General features: G+C 41.1%; 1 protein-coding gene across 1 annotated transcript in view; it reads right to left on the bottom strand.

Moving 5' to 3' along the window:
- cntln (centlein, centrosomal protein) overlaps positions 1-17,671 on the bottom strand; it is a 92,348-nt gene that overhangs the window by 1,976 nt on the left and 72,701 nt on the right. The window contains exons 25-26 of the mRNA XM_075463071.1: positions 13,093-13,290; positions 7,958-8,032 (exon numbers count right to left, since the gene is read on the bottom strand). Coding sequence (XP_075319186.1) covers positions 7,958-8,032; positions 13,093-13,290 — 273 coding nt within the window. The remainder of the gene's footprint in view (positions 1-7,957; positions 8,033-13,092; positions 13,291-17,671) is intronic.

The raw sequence follows: 17,671 nt of genomic DNA, 5'->3' as shown, positions 1-17,671 counted from the left end.
CTGTGGGACAGCAAAGTGGGAGACGGGATCATTAAAAGTCCCAATGAGGGGATATTGGTAAACAACCCTAACAGGTAAACATGATCTCAGTAAACCCGAAATGTACAAGCTGAATTTAAAAAAAGTTGGGACGTTGTGTAAAATGTAAATAAAATCAGAAATTGGTCTCATAAACCAATTTTGTTTTTTTATTCGTGACAGAAGACAGTCATATGCTTCACTTTCAAGTTTTCTATTCCATGAATAATATGAACTCATCTTGAATTTGATGGCAGCAACACATCATTTACTTTTTGGAATTGGGATTCCAAGTTTGAAAAAGGTGTGAAAGAAAGATTTTATTTACTTTCCCTCATTTTTTTTCTGTCATTTTCAACCCATCAAAAATGACGGCCCTTCTTGAGACATAAACATAAAACTGCAAAAAGTACAAGTAGCTGCAGGAAACAGTCGAACCTTTGTAAATGTGAGACCTTTCTGGTGTTTTTTTTTTTTTTTTTTGGCATTCAATATTTGATTTGATATTTGATTCTTTTTCAGTGATTTACCACCTACATTAGCGGGTTCTGGTATAAGCACTCATTCACATGCTTACAAATGGGACAAGCATGACCACTGCTCCCTTTCATCTACCTGCCACGTTGACTAGGGACTGATACCCTGCAGGATGGTTGGAGGTAAGCTCTGATGCAGCTGCTCTATGGCATCCCCTGGGCTGCTTAAGGCAGTGTTAAGAACTGGCACTAATGTTATGCTACAGTTGATTTAGCTGGGCCCTTGTCCCCTTTGGCACAACTATCACCAGAACTAGCGCTGAGCAACACAACCACTGTTTCGCAAGAGACCCTGTCCCCTTTGGCAACACTAAAATAGCTACTGTAGCATTAAGCCATGCTAACTCACATCCATTACTATTCAACAGGCCCCGCAGAGCAGACCTTTTCTCAAGGTATGATTTCATGAGCATCTAAAGCCACAGACACTGACAAGTCAGTGTGTGTGTGTGTGTGTGTGTATGTGTGTATATATATATATATATATATATATATATATATATATATATATATATATATGTGTATGTATGTATGTACGTGCATACTGTATATGTGTGTGTGTCTGAGAGTGAAGACAAGAACAGGGGCTGCAAGCAAAAGGTGTTTTTATGAGCCAATTAAATGACACCACCATTCTATAGCCTGGGGCACACCTGAAGGCAAGGAGCAGCTCAAAGTTGCAGCACTCCAGTGACCACTGTGTCATAGTGGCATTGCACTAAAGAACTTTTTTTTTAACATAAAAGATCGATCATCCCAGTTCTTTTGTCTTCTCCCTTGGAACAGGTTGGCACAATTATTTCTGAGGGCCCGATTTGTAAGTTGTAGATATTGTGTCAGGCAGCTGGATATCTAAACGAGGAGGGAGGGGAAATCACAGAGCCTAAAAGAGATATAAGAGGATACATCTGCATGTAAAGAGGAAATGTCTTGCCACAGTTACTCACTAGTCAACACCACCACTGTTATGCATGCATATATGTGGGTAGATTTTGATGCTTAATTCCAGAGCTCTACAATAAAACCAACATCTCTCTCCTTTAGAGGATTTATGTGTACTCTGAACACATAACTTTGTTACAGTTTGTATATTTATATAGCAGTAAACACAATGTGAACTATTACAACACGATGACTATGAAAAACATCAGAAACTAACTCATATGAATTTTAGTGTGCCAAAGGATACCTACGATGATTTTGTTTTGGTCCCTTCTCAGTGAGTGATCGCCAATCTAGGCCACTAGTCAAGGTAAGGGAGAAATAGTTTCAGCAGTTCTATTACAGAGGGGGGGCGGCAGCTCTTTGATCTTTGATCCTCTCACTTTTGTTTGAAAATCAAATTTATTAAACTGGGGAATAAAAACAACACCAGGATAAGTAGATTAAAAAAAGCACAAAGGCACCCTACTAAAAAGTCTTGCATTTGATTATCTCCAATAATGAATATGTCACATTAGCAAAGAGGGTCTCAGGTAAGAAAATCACAAAAGCACCGACAGGCCTATTCTCTTGCTCTTCTTCGTAATTACCTTCCCTTGCAGCAGAGATCCCTCTCTTTTCTCCCCTTAAGGCCACCAGGGACTGATATGAAAGGGAATTGGACACCTGGGGCCACAAATACTGTAATTAAAAATCTCTCATTTTCTTGATGTGTTGTTTGGAAACATCATTTCAATGTGCAACATGCATTTGTTAGGGATCTGACCTAAATACACTCAAGATTAAACACAGAAAAGCACCGGGTCTTTGTTTCAGGCTCCTACTCATTAGGTGAGAAAATGAGGTGATTCAGCCATGATATGGCTATAAATATAGAAAGGTGATATCCATACAAAAGGCATGCAACCTTTCGATAGAATTCAGCGATGGAAAACATAACAACTTCATAATATGGCTCAGAGCCCAAGGTAATACACTGTGAGGCCCTGAAGAACAGTGGCTCTGCTGGCAACGAACTATCACAAAACAAAAGGTAAGTCTAATTACCTTTCAGTACTGGACTGTTCAGGATGTGAACACATTTATTTAGTGAGGAAATATCCACTTTTATCCTGAATGATCTTTTTGTCTTGTCCTAAAGGGCCTGTTGTGTTCCATTATCGACATTTGGGATCAGACTGGCCGCAACCCTAAAGGAGACACATAATGTCCTTTTTTTCCAAAAGCAGACACAGTTTCCTGGGGTCTTAATGAAACGTCTGTAATGCTTGCGTCAAAATAACATAGGGAGACAGTGCAGCAGGTCCCATTTCCCCCCATTAATTCTCACCTCTATTCATGCAGATAATTTTAGGGTGTAGAGTGACCCATTGGACTCCTCTGTGCCCCCCTCTTTTTCAGGCTCTGCCGCTTTTGTGATTTGTAATACTTCATAACCCTTAGAGCACTTGACCAACCAAAACTCACAGATATTCTTCTGTGAGTTTTGACTAGAATTCTTGAATAGTTGCATTACCCTCGTCTGCAGTTGGACCATCGACAGCTGGTTGGTTACTGTTCCCTTTTTGAGGCAAAGACTTCTTGAGAGTCATGTCTCGAACTGCCTCAAGTTATTGAAACACACAAAGAATGTAAATGACATCATTAATAACTCACGTCGTGATTCTTCACATGTCACATACAGACTCCATAAATTCTTGACTCCACTGTTGGTCCATTTGTTTAAGCCTTCTTTAAGATTTTAGCGGTTAACATTAACAGCAGTTACTGTACCTGTGCTGTACTGTTGGTTCATTCAATGAGAAATTAAAGAGTGCCATTTGATGTTAATAGCAAAGCAAAAGGCAAGAGCGGAAGAGTGTCAACTTCCTAAACCTGAGGGGGATCCAATGCAGCATCATCTGAAGTTGAAGTTAGGCTGAGGAAATGAGAAAATAGGCTGGATAACCTTGATAAGTGACTTTACCCTTCAATTGAGCAGCTCACCGAATGACACGTTTTCAGATAGAGAGCCCAACATAAAATACCAGGATCGTGATTTTTCTGAGCTTTTGACTTTCTAGTGACTTCAGACACCCAGATATCTCATTTCAAGCACAGAAAAGAGTGATTTTTCCATAATATCTCCCTTTCAAAGCTAAGAAATAGAAACAGGTTTCCATTATAATGAAAAGTCTATTCCCCGGATCCTTTAAACCTCAACCAACATAATCTAAGTCATCCCGAACACTTTTATTTGTCAAAAAACAACACAACAAAAGGCTAAATATGCTGTTTGAATTTATCTGAAATTTAAGCTGAACGAAAAAAGTCTCACCACACTCTATATTTTTACAAAAACATCACCTACTCTTCTCTTGGGAACCCCCTCCCCAGTCCCTACCGCTGATCCAGTGACATATTTACAATACAAAGGCTCAGCTCAAGTTCTCTCCACACACATACCAAACATACTTACAGAGATAAAAAAAAGAGTGGCTGATTTAATTAGCTCAATCATTAAATGAGGCTTAATTAGTCACTCTCCTTCGGAGAGAGAAGTGTGGGACTGAGAGCTGTTCCTTGTCATTACAGTGGCATAATGAGCCACACAACACAATACACTAGCGCTCACCCTCATCGCTACAACAACAACAGGAAACTTTCTCAGCACATTGGAACTGTCAGGAAAAACAACCCTGATGTGTTGAAAAGTTAATAAAGTAAAATCCCATGGAAATATCAATACAGCGAGGAGCCTTGCCAAGAAGTGACACTAATACAGTGCTAGTTAACACTGTTTACTGTAGCAGAATTGAGCAACAGCAAGCTCTGCCTAAAGTTTGATTGGGTTTGAAATTACAGGAACTATTCCAACTCTAGAGACCATCCATAAATGCCTTTGATTGTTTATAACAAGTCCAGTCCAGACTGGTCCAGCCCATCTCCGCCACTCTCTTAATGTAAGGTTCACCTGCTTGTTATAGCTTGGAGGCTGATAAGAAGTGATGCTTGTATGTCTCCCTCGGGTGTAATTGCGAGGTAAATATTAGCAGGCCCTCAGCGCCTTCCCACACCAGTAAACCAAACCGCTGTCCTCTCATAAAGGAATCAACAGAGTCAATGACTTTTTAAATGTTATTATGCTGTCATGAGGCTTGAGATAGGTATGTGTGTACAAAATGAGTCTGAAAAATTATCTGGAGGGAATGCGTGTGTTTGTGTGCATGTACACTAACTCGTCCTGTTCATTATTGGCCAGCAGCAGAAGCCAGTCATTTCCCTGTCTTCATAAAGACTTGGCCCATTAAATTCTACCTCCAGTCAATAATTAGGACTCCACAAATAAACCAAAGGCAATTAAATCAATGTTTCCCCGGGTCGGTGCCCGGATCCCATGGCCCACATGGACACTCCATCTTCACCGCTGGCCTTATTCATGGTAGGTTGCAGTGGAACCGCACGGTGCCCCCCCTGGCCTGCTCATGATTATTAGGTAGCATTGTCCCTTGATTCTTGGTATGGAGTGTTGCTTATGGTGGCTCTCTCCTGAGAGAGAGACCGGTTTTGATTTCATTAACTCGTCGGTGGAAGTGAGGGTAGAGGAAATTAACACAATGTTTCATTTCATTTTGAGTGGACATGTGGGGAAGCTCTGAGCGGGGCTACGGAAATCTATGGCACTTCTTTGACATGAAGGGGGTAATAAAGCAGCACATGTACAGTCACGTATCTCTATATCTGCAACATTCTGTTTGCTATTATTGCTCTCTTTCTTGTTATGTTGACATGTGGTAGTGCATGACAGTGATTGCGAACAATAGCCACACACAGAGCCATATCAACACACAGATACCTCTCTGGAGTTCTTTCACATTTGCAACTACAAACACACACATGCACACACAAACACAGTGAATGATGGTTTTGCTATTGACAGGGCCACTGAGATAATAAAGTGCTGTCCCACTGGCAGCTCCATTAGGCACTGACAGTGACAGGATGAGGCTGTTGCAAGTGTGCACATGAACACACAAATATGCACAAATGCACACGGACACACACACACAAATGGACATATCCTCATCCTCTTCCAGTGACAGGCCAGCCAGTTAAGGACATGGATCTCTCTCATCTTTCCTTTCACTGGGTCTATTTCTGTCTCTGTGTCTTTTTATCTGAAGAAGTGTGTGAGTACAGCTCCCGATATGATCATATCACTATTAGGGAAGTGTGTTATTAGTGTCATAGGCAGGGTGACAGGCCGGGCCATTACACTTCATAGATGCTCTGCTTGGCGAGCCTTTCATAAGCTATGACAGAGAGTAGAGAAACTAAGTGGGTACAGTGTGAAAAATGTTTCTTTTTTTTAAGCATTAGCTTACACATGGTAGAGAAACATTCTCTTAGGGGTCTTAAAAACATAACATTTGAAAATCTACTTGATCAACCAACAAACAGACAGTATAAACATCTTCAGAGATTCCCTCTGATCTCTTGTTGCGTGAGACGTCCCATCATCTCTCAAAAAAAGATGAAAAGTGACATGTGGAGACAGAGCTTGGTGCCCACTTGATATGACAATATGATTTTAAAAACCAAAGAGTGAGAGGAAACCACAAGACAGAGAGGAGAAAAAAAATTATATAAATAAATAAATAAATAAAAAAAACAGACTAAGATGGACTTGAAAGGGGATAGAAAAAGTCTGATTCAGTGAAGGGGGAGGGGGGTGACTGCAGTGGTCCCAGCGGTCCCCACAGGGACCTGGGGGCAAGTCTCAGCCATGTCATACTCAGCTCTTCTCCTCCTCCACTCTGCACACTAGCTCCAGCCCCCCTTCCACCACCCCTGTTCTGCCCACGGAAAACGTCGATAGCAGGCTGCCGGTGCCGAGGTCTCTGGTGGACACTAGCTCATTCTCCCGGCATCGACAGGCCCGCCAAATCAATATTTAGTTCCCCACTAACAAGCTGCCTCGGGGTCTGAGCCAGAGAGGGAGGGAGAGAAAGAGAGGAATGCGGGACAGAGGAGGACGGTAAAGAGAGATAGAGCAGGGAGTGAGAGCTGTCCAGCTAGAAGGGAAAAACATGGATTCAGAGGAGTGCTGTGTGTGTGTGTGTGTGTGTGTGAGTGTGGGAGGGGGAGAAGAAGGTGGAAAGGTCAGAAGAAGATCTGGGGAACAAGAGAACAGTGTCTGGTGTGTGTCGTGGTGCGGAGGCGACGCATGAGTGCCTGCAGCAGCTGCTGACATGAACACAGACAAGACACACATACACACTCGACACTCTCAATCATACACATATCACAGCGAGCAGACGTTGACAGTGCTGAAGCACAGCTACAGCAGAGCACTTACAGATGAGTGGCTGTGTGCACACAAAGACTCCAACAGTGAGAATGTACTTGCCTTTCTTTGTTTTATCTTTTGCATCGTTGTTTTTTCGAGCCTGAAGCCAGATGGGAGCTAAAATTCATCCTCGATTTACTGTATTTGCGTGAACCTGTTGCCCTAATTTTTTCTTCACCGAGACTGATAAAGCAGTATATCTGCTGCACAAGGCTTGCATTTACAAACATGCAAACACTTTTAGATAAAACTTCTGTCAACTCTCCGGAAAGAAAGAAAGAAAGAAAGCCAGAAAAAACCCCAAAAACTTTAGCACATTAATTATTTTAGGTTGATAATGTAACATCATTATTAAATCCTAAAGCTGAATCTAAATTGAATTCACTGAATTATGCAGTCCATGCATGACTGGATGTAAACATATATCAATCTGTAACAAAAGAATAAGACACTGTTTAGGAATAAGAAAAATAGCATCTTTTTTAAAAAAAAGGTGTATAGTTTTCTTAATTATATAGATAATTAAAAAAGTCCAGCAGTGTTGCATGCTACATTAGGCTGCATTAGCAATGTGTACTTCTGCCATGCAGATCACTAGCAAGGGCCCGTGAAAGCCAACAATTAATGCTGTGACAAGTGATTATTCTTTTTTGATTAAATAAAGCAAACCGATCGAAGTTCTACTTGCAATTACATACTTCGGGGGAAATAAAACAAAAAAATAAATAAAAATGGGGCAATTTGTTTTGTCCACATTGCCCCATTTCAACGCACACGCAGTTGGGAAGCACAGTGCTATCAGGACATCATAGGTATCCGCTGCAGCTCATCCTACAGTTTTGCTTGAAAACACTGCAAAAATATAAATGTGGCGTTTCTTCGTGTAAGCTGAAGTAGCTTCGTTACTTTGCCCGATGAATGTGCACTATCACTGCACGCAACGTCCGCATCTGCCAGTGGGCTGTCATGATCAGAGCGGGGCTAAAATGTTTCCACCACAACCGAGGTGTCCTGGGCAATTAGGTACGAAAAAATATGTGCAGATATTGACATCAGCCAAAAGGAGTTGGGAAATATTGGCGTATCTGACGCAAGTACAAAGCTAACATTACTGCAGGTTGGTGAGCCTGACCTTCTGTTGGAGAATGAGGCTAAAGTGGTCCATCCATTCCTGGTCTCTGGGACTCTCTGTGCAGACTGACGTTCTCTGAAAATACAGCAGCAAACACATATCACTGTATTTCAATAACAAGAAACAAAAAATGGACACGGTGACAGGGAATCATTATGAAGTTTATAGAAAATACCCTAAAAATATCAGAGGAATGTTAGCATTTTGTATGTGGTTAACTAAAGTATCGTGTCAAGAAATTATGTTTCCAGAGGGGACATGCCAAATTATCTTCCATTGGCCTCTTTTGGGTCTGCTGCTGAAAGGCAGAGATGCACACACACAAGTTAGGACCTTGAAGAAGCTCTCCAGAGACTCAGTGGCAGGGTAAGACAGTATACCTTTGCATACTATTCTTCTCTAAAGACTTTAAAGAGAGGTAGCCTTGTTACTGCTAATGAACAGGGTGTAGAGCAACCACATGGCAGTGTACACCTCAGCACTTATGTATTACCTTCTCCCTTCAAACCCCCAGCGTTGCCACTAGAAATTATGCGACGAGCCTTTTAACACCTCACGGGGACACGGGAGGGGCAGAAGGGGTGATGCGTGTTTGAATTCAAATGTCCCTGAGCCTACAGAATGGTGGACCTAACAGGCACAAACCTGTGAGGTTTGCGGTGGCTGTGTATAATGTCTAAAATCTAAAGCATGTTCATTTTTAGAATGAGTTTCAGATTACACAATGCCCGGGGCAAAAAGGCAACTGTCAGCTTTTATCTTCAGACAAATCTGACAGGCTTTTCCTTTCGTTCTTTTTTTATTTTTACAGGTGAAAATAAACAAGCAATGTTATATTCAGGTATTCAAAGTCTAATGTGACTTTTCCACTCTGGCAAAAGTTTTTAGGTGTTGTTTGCGTGTCCGTCAGCAAGTTAATGCAAAAGGCAGAATGTTATACAGTTTGATAGAAAGGTGAGGAAACCTAAAGGAAAGAACCATTTAAATTCAATGCCAATCTGGATCGCTTGCTGTGAGATACGGGCATTAGCCTTGGTTGAAGACTTTTACTTTATCATCTATTGTAACAACTTTTTCCTCTTAACAGCCAGCGGCATTGTCCCACCAATACAGCTCTTATCTGTCAGGACATGGACACAAGACCTCTTCGAGGGGTTTGCTTCGGTATGTGGGACTGAGATCTGGACAGTGAAACCTTAAAGTTCAATCGATTGCTCGGTGGGACCTCCGTGGACCAGCTTTGTTTCATCGGATCCAACAGATTTCTCAGATCAATGGGGATCTGGGAAGTTTGGATGTTGGGTCAACACCTTAGTCTCTTTATTGTGGTCCGGGTAAGTTTTTGAGTTGTATTGGGGTGTATTGTTAGTTGGGAGTATCACTGCCATGGGGAGTGAGATTGTTGTGCAGTCATGTTTATGTGGGTAGTGCCAGTAAAAGCAAAAGTCTACTAAAATGTAAAGAGCCAAGCTTTTTCTGCAGTACATTGCATTGAAATGGGAAGATTATAGTAGTTAACATTAAAGCTGCCGTCTGCAACTTTTTTTTAGTCATATTAGCTTGAACTGTCATGGGATTCTGGAAGTAGAATATTAAATAGGCTGTTTAGGAAAAATCCCAAATTCTGTAGCTCCCTCTGAAGCCTGTAATCGTGCTTGCAAAAACCGAGCGCTCCCGGCTGTTTTCAACCAATCACGTTAGGTTTATTATTTATCTATTATCTGAGCAGAAAAGTCACCAACCACGTCTTCCATGCTGAGCGTGAGTCTGCCCCCAGCTTGTGTGCGCGCACACTGGTGTGAACTCACGTGCACAACCTCGTCCACAGAGGGGGAGGGACCTGAAAGTTGTATCAGTTCAAATTTTCCGACTTTAGACTCGGAATTTTGAAAACCTGCCGAAGGCAGCTTTAACCGTCATTGGTCTATCATGTTGTTTTCAACATCTTAGTCTTGTTTTTAATTTTATAACGAGCATAATGAAGACTTTCAGGTAGTTAATGCAGCAGTTTGGCTTGAATTTTCTTTATGAGCTGCTACGCAGAAACAACATTCTTGCACTGACAAAGGTTCATCTGATCAGCCAATTCATCTCAGTAGTAATTCAACCTTAACAAAAGTCTTTAAGGTGACTGACTGTATACAAAAAATAAATACAGCCATCATGATGTGACCCTACTGTTTTGAAGCCTTTTGGCCAAAGCCATCTTTGTTTTTTGAAACTGGATGTGACAAGCAAGTAAAACTATAAACCACTCCCATGTAGCAACTTGTCAATCACAAGCTACTCATGCTTAAAAACATACTTGTATTTTTTTTATATTATTCTAAATGGAAGAACAAATTGAAATATGAACATCTTCATTGGCCTTTTTCAACTGGAATGCTATTTTCACCCTATATGTAGAGTCTATAATCCCAGTTCATAGATCAATACCAGATGAAATATGCCTCTCCGTCTGTTGTTCCCAAACCTGATAAGCCAGGCAGCTTGTTATACAGAATCATCATCAAAGTCAGCAGTAGAAATCATTTGGAAAAGGGTGTAAATTTAAAAAATGTGTAGCAGATGACTTAAGACATCAGATTAACAATTTGCTACAGCTCTTAATAATGCATGAGAGTTGGCAGTGTTGACTGCTGTAACAGTAAAGCCTGTCTGTCACTGCCAGCACAGGATGCTGACTGGCCTAAGCTTTTGCATTTGGACACAAATGAGTTACTTTGAACCTGGTGAGATTCTCTCATGATTATGTCTCGCAAATCTTGTCGTTACTTTGCTGTCTAATAGCCTCTCCGTGCTCTCTGCTGAGAGGACTAGTGCTGGACTGCCTTATTAGGAAGCGTTTTAAAGAGGGAGAGAGGAAAGTAAACTGAGACAAAGCAGCTGAACTGAAATCTCTCAAACCACGAGTGAGCATGGCCCAGGAAAGACTGCATGTGTACAAGAGGGAGAGTGTGTTTGTCCACCCTTGGTAGAGATATAACAAATAACTGACCGTCTATTTAACATTACGTTGCAAAAGAAACCAGCCTGGCAATTACAGCCTTATTACATCTGGATCATTAATTCCACAACAGGTTACCGAGGGAGTCTGGAGCAGCTCGGACCTTTTTGGTGCTGGAGGAAAATATTAAATGTGCAGCATGATACAAGTGAGTATGTATGTTTTATCACACACACACACACACACACACACACACACACACACAAACCTTTACATGCATTTAGTTTACATGCACATTATTCCGGTTTGCGTCTTTGTGGATGTAGTTTTGAGAAACAATGCTGCTCAAACCGTTTGTGGATTATCTAGTAAAACCTTTCATATGTATGAATAAAAGAAGGCAAAAAACACAGAAGTTCTCCCGTACTTTCACTCACTTTCTGTCAATAACTACACAAGCAGTTGCAAAAATATCCCTGTCACAGCTACAGTTCTGTTAAATAAAATAACTTCGAGTAAAATCGCCTCTTTCTGCAAGATCAAACATCCAAACTTAAGACTGATACTCTGAAGCAAAGAAACATGCAGCCTTCGAAAAGATGCTTTTGGTCATTACATGAAGCTAAAGTTTTCCTGAAATTCTCCTATAATGTAACCACCAGCAGGAAAGATTAAAATTCTAATAAGCCTAAAATTCATAATTAATCTCAGAACTAGGTGCTGGTACACCAAAGTCTTGACAAATTGTGCAAACATTATTGATAGGAGGCCGATCTGCTAATCCACAAAATTAACAATGTAGGCAAAATGTTTGTATTCTTTTTGAAGGAAAAACAGCGTTAAAAGCAATGCATTTGAAATGCCAGCACACTGGGACCACACATCCAAGTGATTAAACTAATACATTTGACATATTTTGGAGTTATTGAGGACTCTCAGGACACCCTGATAATCTTGTGTGCGCATCTTCAAGTCCAATGAAAACTATAAAAACTGTGTCGTAGCTCCTCCGAACATTTCTAATTAAGAAGCTGAGAGTGGTGCTGAAACATGAACACAGGCTCTGACAAAAGCTCTTTGGCTAGTTTATCAGTAAACGCTTTGACATAACAATTTTTACTGGATTCAGATTGCAGGTAATTGTACAGCTCACAGGCAAATTAACAAATAGCTTACCGTCATCAACCAAACTAAAGCATTTGACTTTTGGTCGGCACAAAAAGGGAATTTTCTATGCCTGGGAAAGTGACACAAACACACAAGTTTGACGACGCGTGAGGCACCTTTTGGCATAATGCATTAATATTCCCTTTAGCTTTTAGTCATCAAAGTTCAAATTCCCACCACTACTTAATTTCAAACTCCACATAGCCACTACAGATAAATACACTCATGTTATGGCACAAACTGTGCAGTAAAAGGCTATAATTGGTTTCAGGTGTAAAGAAGTGCCTGGTGCGAGCTCCCTCATCTTGCAATGGGAGGAAGTTCCCAGGGATGTGAGGCGGATTGTGACATCGCAGAGAATGATTTATGATAGAAGGAGGGACCATCAAGTTGGCAAAAAGCTCAATGGCTGCTTTCACTTGAAAGTAAAAAGTTGTTCTGACTCAACTTGAGCTAAATTACATCTTGTATTAAGTTGACAGGTGCCGCGGGTGTTTTGAATCGAGTCTGGATTGAGAACACTGGCTTTAAACATGATGCCACATACTTGTCAACAGCACAATAAGTTCCCAAATTATTAGACGGACGCCTTTGTGTGTTTTTCAACTTTTACTGAAGAGGATGTTTGACCTTGCTCATTTACCTATATCCACCAAATTCTCAATAAAAGGTCTACAAAAGCAGAGATTTCTAGCAAGGTGAATTCTGCTAGATAAAGGTGAATTGAACTATGGACAGAGGGATTCGGTTTCTCCCTTTTTTTCCTACTCATTAACACCGATGCCCAATTTGTTTCCTGATGTATAGGTAAAGCAGCAAGTTAAAACAGTCGACACCCCAAACTAGTATTTCATATTGATGGTATGTCTTCTTTAGTTCCAGGTGCAATCAGCACAAACTTTTGGGATGCTTCAAAGTTTGATAGCACAGAAAATCTTTGTGCCGGCGATAATCTAAACAGGATAAAGATCCACAAGCTGGCATTTGTGTGAAATGTTGAACCACTGTCCCTTGGTCTTACCTGATCCGTTTCCATTATGTCAGCAAGATCATTCTCTGACATATTGAGGATGGAGGCAGCGATGGACTTGGCTTTGATCATAGACTTGGCTGCGGGGCCGCTCTTTGCTGCCACGGAGCTGGCCTGCCTCAACCTCCTCCTCTTCATCAACTGCTGCTTGACCTCTTGAACGTCTAAAAGTATTTCACTGGCCAGGGTCTGAAAGGGGAGAAGAAAGATGAATTAGAGAAAAAAAAAGGAGGATGATGAAATGGACATAGAAAAACAAGAGGGATAGCTCTGCCTGGCAGATGAATAAATGAAATTGATCAAGCATGCGCCAGTGAGGCCTAGTACATTATGGAGGAATATTGAGTTTGACACACTCAGATTCTCTTCGGTTTCGCCTCACGCTCCCCTGTAGGAATGCGGACCTGAGGGTTCGTTGCCCTGTCGATTGAAAGCTGAGGGAACACGGCTTTGATATTAAACACACCCCAAGTTTTGCTAAATTCTCCACAGACGGAGAATCATGCATCAGAGAGAGGAAGAGAGAGACAGGGAGCTACTGAAAATACAGCCATTCATTTATTTATTTGCTTTCTGAATGTATCACAGTACAACAGGGCAGCATAACACTGTTAATAATTAAGCTATGAGGGGCTGTTTCAAATAGTGCCCGAGTGGATGGCAAGCAAGAAACGGAAGGCCTGGGATGGCACGGTTGTCGAGCACTAAATGGGAGTTTGCTCTAAATACAGAGAGACAATTAAATGTTAAAACTGCCACTGTACACGAGAAAGCCAATAAAGTAAACTCCCCTTTGCTTCATTTTGAGCTTATTGATCGAGGCAATAATCTTCTGTATCATTCCCTTGTAAGCCTGCTGAAAAGCTGACCTTGGGTAGATGGTCAGATGAGGGAAAGTTAAGACACAGGAGAACTTGGAGTGCACAAAAACGAAACACAAAATAAAGAAAGAAAAAAAATAAATATAAAAAGGTACAACTTGTTCTAGAACAGTAGACAACATGAAGAAACAACATAATTAATGGTGTTGTGATACGTTAACACGCATAATTATAAACAAACACTCAAGGGAACTAAAGTAACAGGGTAATCACACATTCATGGTGATGGATGGAGGCAAACGTCTTCACGCTTGTCAGTTTCAGGCAGGTGTACCAGGTGAAGTTCCCACAAGAGAGTGCTGTGTGAATGGTTCAAGGTTGACAATATGAGCTATTTGTCAATGAGCAAGATTAAGTATACACATGAAGCTCATACTTTCAGAACCTTAAAGGAGATTGGTCTATAAATGTATTTAAACTGTCTCGCTCCTGGCTGAACAGTCCTTTTTTTGTTGAAAAGATAACAATGTTGTTCTGTTTGTTTCTGACCGTCTCTGGTCTAATGCATAAACTGTTGAAAATCAATAACCGGCCTAAAAGTAACAAACCTGAGAGTTGGCAAAAATTTAGGAGGCCCAGTTGTGTTTTAGTTACCATCACGTAGCACGATAGTTTAATTTAGATCAATTTCAACTTGGAGAAAGGAAGGGCTGTCTTCATAGGTGAGCGTCTGCCTCCACATGAGTGGTAATATCTAGATGGACAAACAAGAACCTCATTCATCTCCTATTAAATAAAGGCCGCTTTAGCTCATTTTGTTGATCTGAGAGCAGCGTTTACCCCTCAGGAATACACAGCTCATTAACTAAGAGTTGGAGATCCCATTATTTTATTTACAGCCTAATAGATATTCGCTGTCACCAGCCAAGAGTTACATTCAATAAACCCTGCGTGTGGAATAATCCAGATAGAGATTAATGGGAGAATTTATCACCCATTCTTACCCTTAAGAGATGGGTGGGATGGGTTAATGTAAGCGTTCACACACACAATCTATTAAAATATAGAGACAAAAGATTATGTGTGCATGCATCTGTGTGTGTCTGTGTACTCTTAGCCTGGTTAATGCCAGAAACGCTTTGGCCAGTGTAGCCAATCTAGGACAGGATGCAGATTAGAGCAAGGTGATAGGGATCAAATGAGCAGCTAAAAGATATCCTCTTTAATAACTTGTGACTGCTGTTCTGCAGCAGTTACCTTCACCACAGGTTTATTAAGGAAGCATCTTCTACAGGTTTGCCTTTTTTGCCCTCTCTGTGCTTCAGAGGATATATTTGGGTTTCTGAAAATAACAGCAACATCCTATTTGGAGCCCCCTAGGTTTGAAAACATCTAACTCGATGTGCGGGTTCAGATTTACAATAGATGACAGCTCAGAATGGAGATATCCAGCTTCCTCATCTTCATCTCTACCCAGCTTTTATTTCACATCATGCTGGGCTCACTGTACCCTGAGAGTGGGAAAAAACAATTTCTGCTTGCTCTTTAGGTGTGGCATAGTTCACTTTAGAAAGGAATGAGATACACAAGATAATAACAATATAAGGCCTTGATCTTGGTTTTCATAACTCACCATACCTCTCCTCACCCTCCCTGTTGGAAGGTGGACCTTCCGATTTCCCGTTTGACACTGAATGCAAAATCAGCGGCATGACAATTGATTTGATTGTACCTAAAAGAGGAGTCAGCACCGACTCTCAAAGGCCAAATAGCAGACAAAGAAAATCAGGTATAATTTTGGTGTGTGGTTGTCTGTGTTAGTCTTGTCTTGTTTGTTGTGTGTGCTTGTACTAGCTTTCAGGCAACTTACTATGAGCTATATCATAAGGTAATTATTTGGTTCATGGGTTATTGAGTGCTATGGATCTCCAGAAAGGTTGATCTCAAGAAGAGATAGGTGTAGGAGAGTCGAGTAGGTCAGTTGACGCCCTAATTAAGGTCAATGTAAAAAGATGCGTAAATTCTGAGCGGGAAAAAGAAGCTGTTGTACTTTCTTTGATATTTCAATCAAAGCATCTTACCGGTAACATAATGAAATATAATGGTCACAGACCAAAGCAAACTGTGACAACTTGTCTAAAAAGGGCAGAATAGGTCTCTGTTAGGTTATAAATGGCTTTCACAAGTAAATGTGTCTTTAAAACACTGCTTTATGGTCGTTCATGTGCAAGCTTTACGGCCACGTCAAGTAATTAAAAAAAAAAAAGACGGGGGGGAAAAAAAGAAAAAATTCAGTTCCTCCAAACAGATACCATCCAAACTATGTGCATTACTGTGCTTTTTGGTAAGAGTGACGAGCCACAGCATCGCTTTCACTAGAATAATCTCAGTGTGCATGTGTGTCTTGTGGAATAGTCACAACACGCGGGGGCCACTGTTTAACAGTTCAAGAGCAGTGCTTACAGCCTGGGGCGTGTGCAGGGGCCAAAAGGGTTTCTGGCGCACAATATAAAAAATCTCCACACACAAACACACACCAACAGCACATACAGGCACAAAGAACAAAAAAAAACAAAAAAACAAGCTCATAAAGACACAGACACATCTACACACACAAACACACACGCAGCCCTCCGGTCCTGATCAATACATGACAAGAGTAAATCTCCTCCGGACGTCAGGCAGTCCAATCAAAGGGCTTGGTGTTCTTATAGGGGATCACAAGAGCCAGGGGGAGACAAACAATGATGTGAATCCTCAACAACACAATGGCCTCAACAGCTTAGGGTTATGGGAATGGAGGAGAAGAGTAGTGCAAGCATATGGTGCATTTCTATACACATCTTTATGGAGACAAATCTATATGTAATGCGGCTTTCATTTTAAGATTTTATGAGGATATTCCCTCATTGTATCATTTTGTCTAAGCAGCATATCTGTATAAAGAGAGGGCCAAAGGTTCAGTTGCACCGAAGAAACCAAAGTTTGCGAAAAAGGAAGCAGAAGATCCAAACAAATCGTATCCATCCATTTTCTCAGACTCAAATAAGTCGTACGAAGACAACGGCCGTTTCATAACCTCCCAAAATGTCTGTCCTGTGAGGGGAAAAAAGCAATGCAAAGTTGCCACTGGACTTAATCTGCCACTTGATTTATGTGTGAGTGTAAAAATTCTGCCATCGTTATCTATCTGTCAAGCCCTTTTCTCCTTTGACAGACAGATGCCAGCTGAACAGTGGTGATGGACAGCCTTTATCAGTCTCTGGCAGACTCCCACATAGATTGAAACAAACACACTAGGTGATGGATTAAGCCTAGACAAAGACAAAATTGCTGTTACCCACGGGTAATAAGCTTTCCTCACAGTGGTGGCCCGTTTCATTACATGTGGGAGGCAAGTGGATATGCATAACACCACATGCATACATTCTAAAAATTCTCTCAATCCTCTGTGTGGAGGACCAGGTTGTAGTGGCGCCCTTATGCTCAGGTCCGGATCTCCCTCCAGCTGGACGTAGCCAGAATACACGAGCAGGGAGGCATGCGGCCTGAACTCTCTTAACTAGATCACAACAGTTCTATTCTTCATCTTTTCTACACCCAAACGAATTTCTATTTTTTAATCAGCTGAACGATTGCAGGTGTTGACAGGTAAAATCAGTCTCAAAGCTTCTTGATTTTTCTCAATAATGATGCTTCAAAATTTCCTTGAGAACCCCTCTCGGTCAATCTTGGGCTATACAGTTTTA

Source organism: Odontesthes bonariensis, chromosome 4 (assembly GCF_027942865.1).
Source record: "Odontesthes bonariensis isolate fOdoBon6 chromosome 4, fOdoBon6.hap1, whole genome shotgun sequence".
NCBI classification, from domain to species: domain Eukaryota; kingdom Metazoa; phylum Chordata; class Actinopteri; order Atheriniformes; family Atherinopsidae; genus Odontesthes; species Odontesthes bonariensis.
Note: the sequence above shows the minus strand (reverse complement) of the source record. Positions and strands in the feature narration are given on the sequence as shown.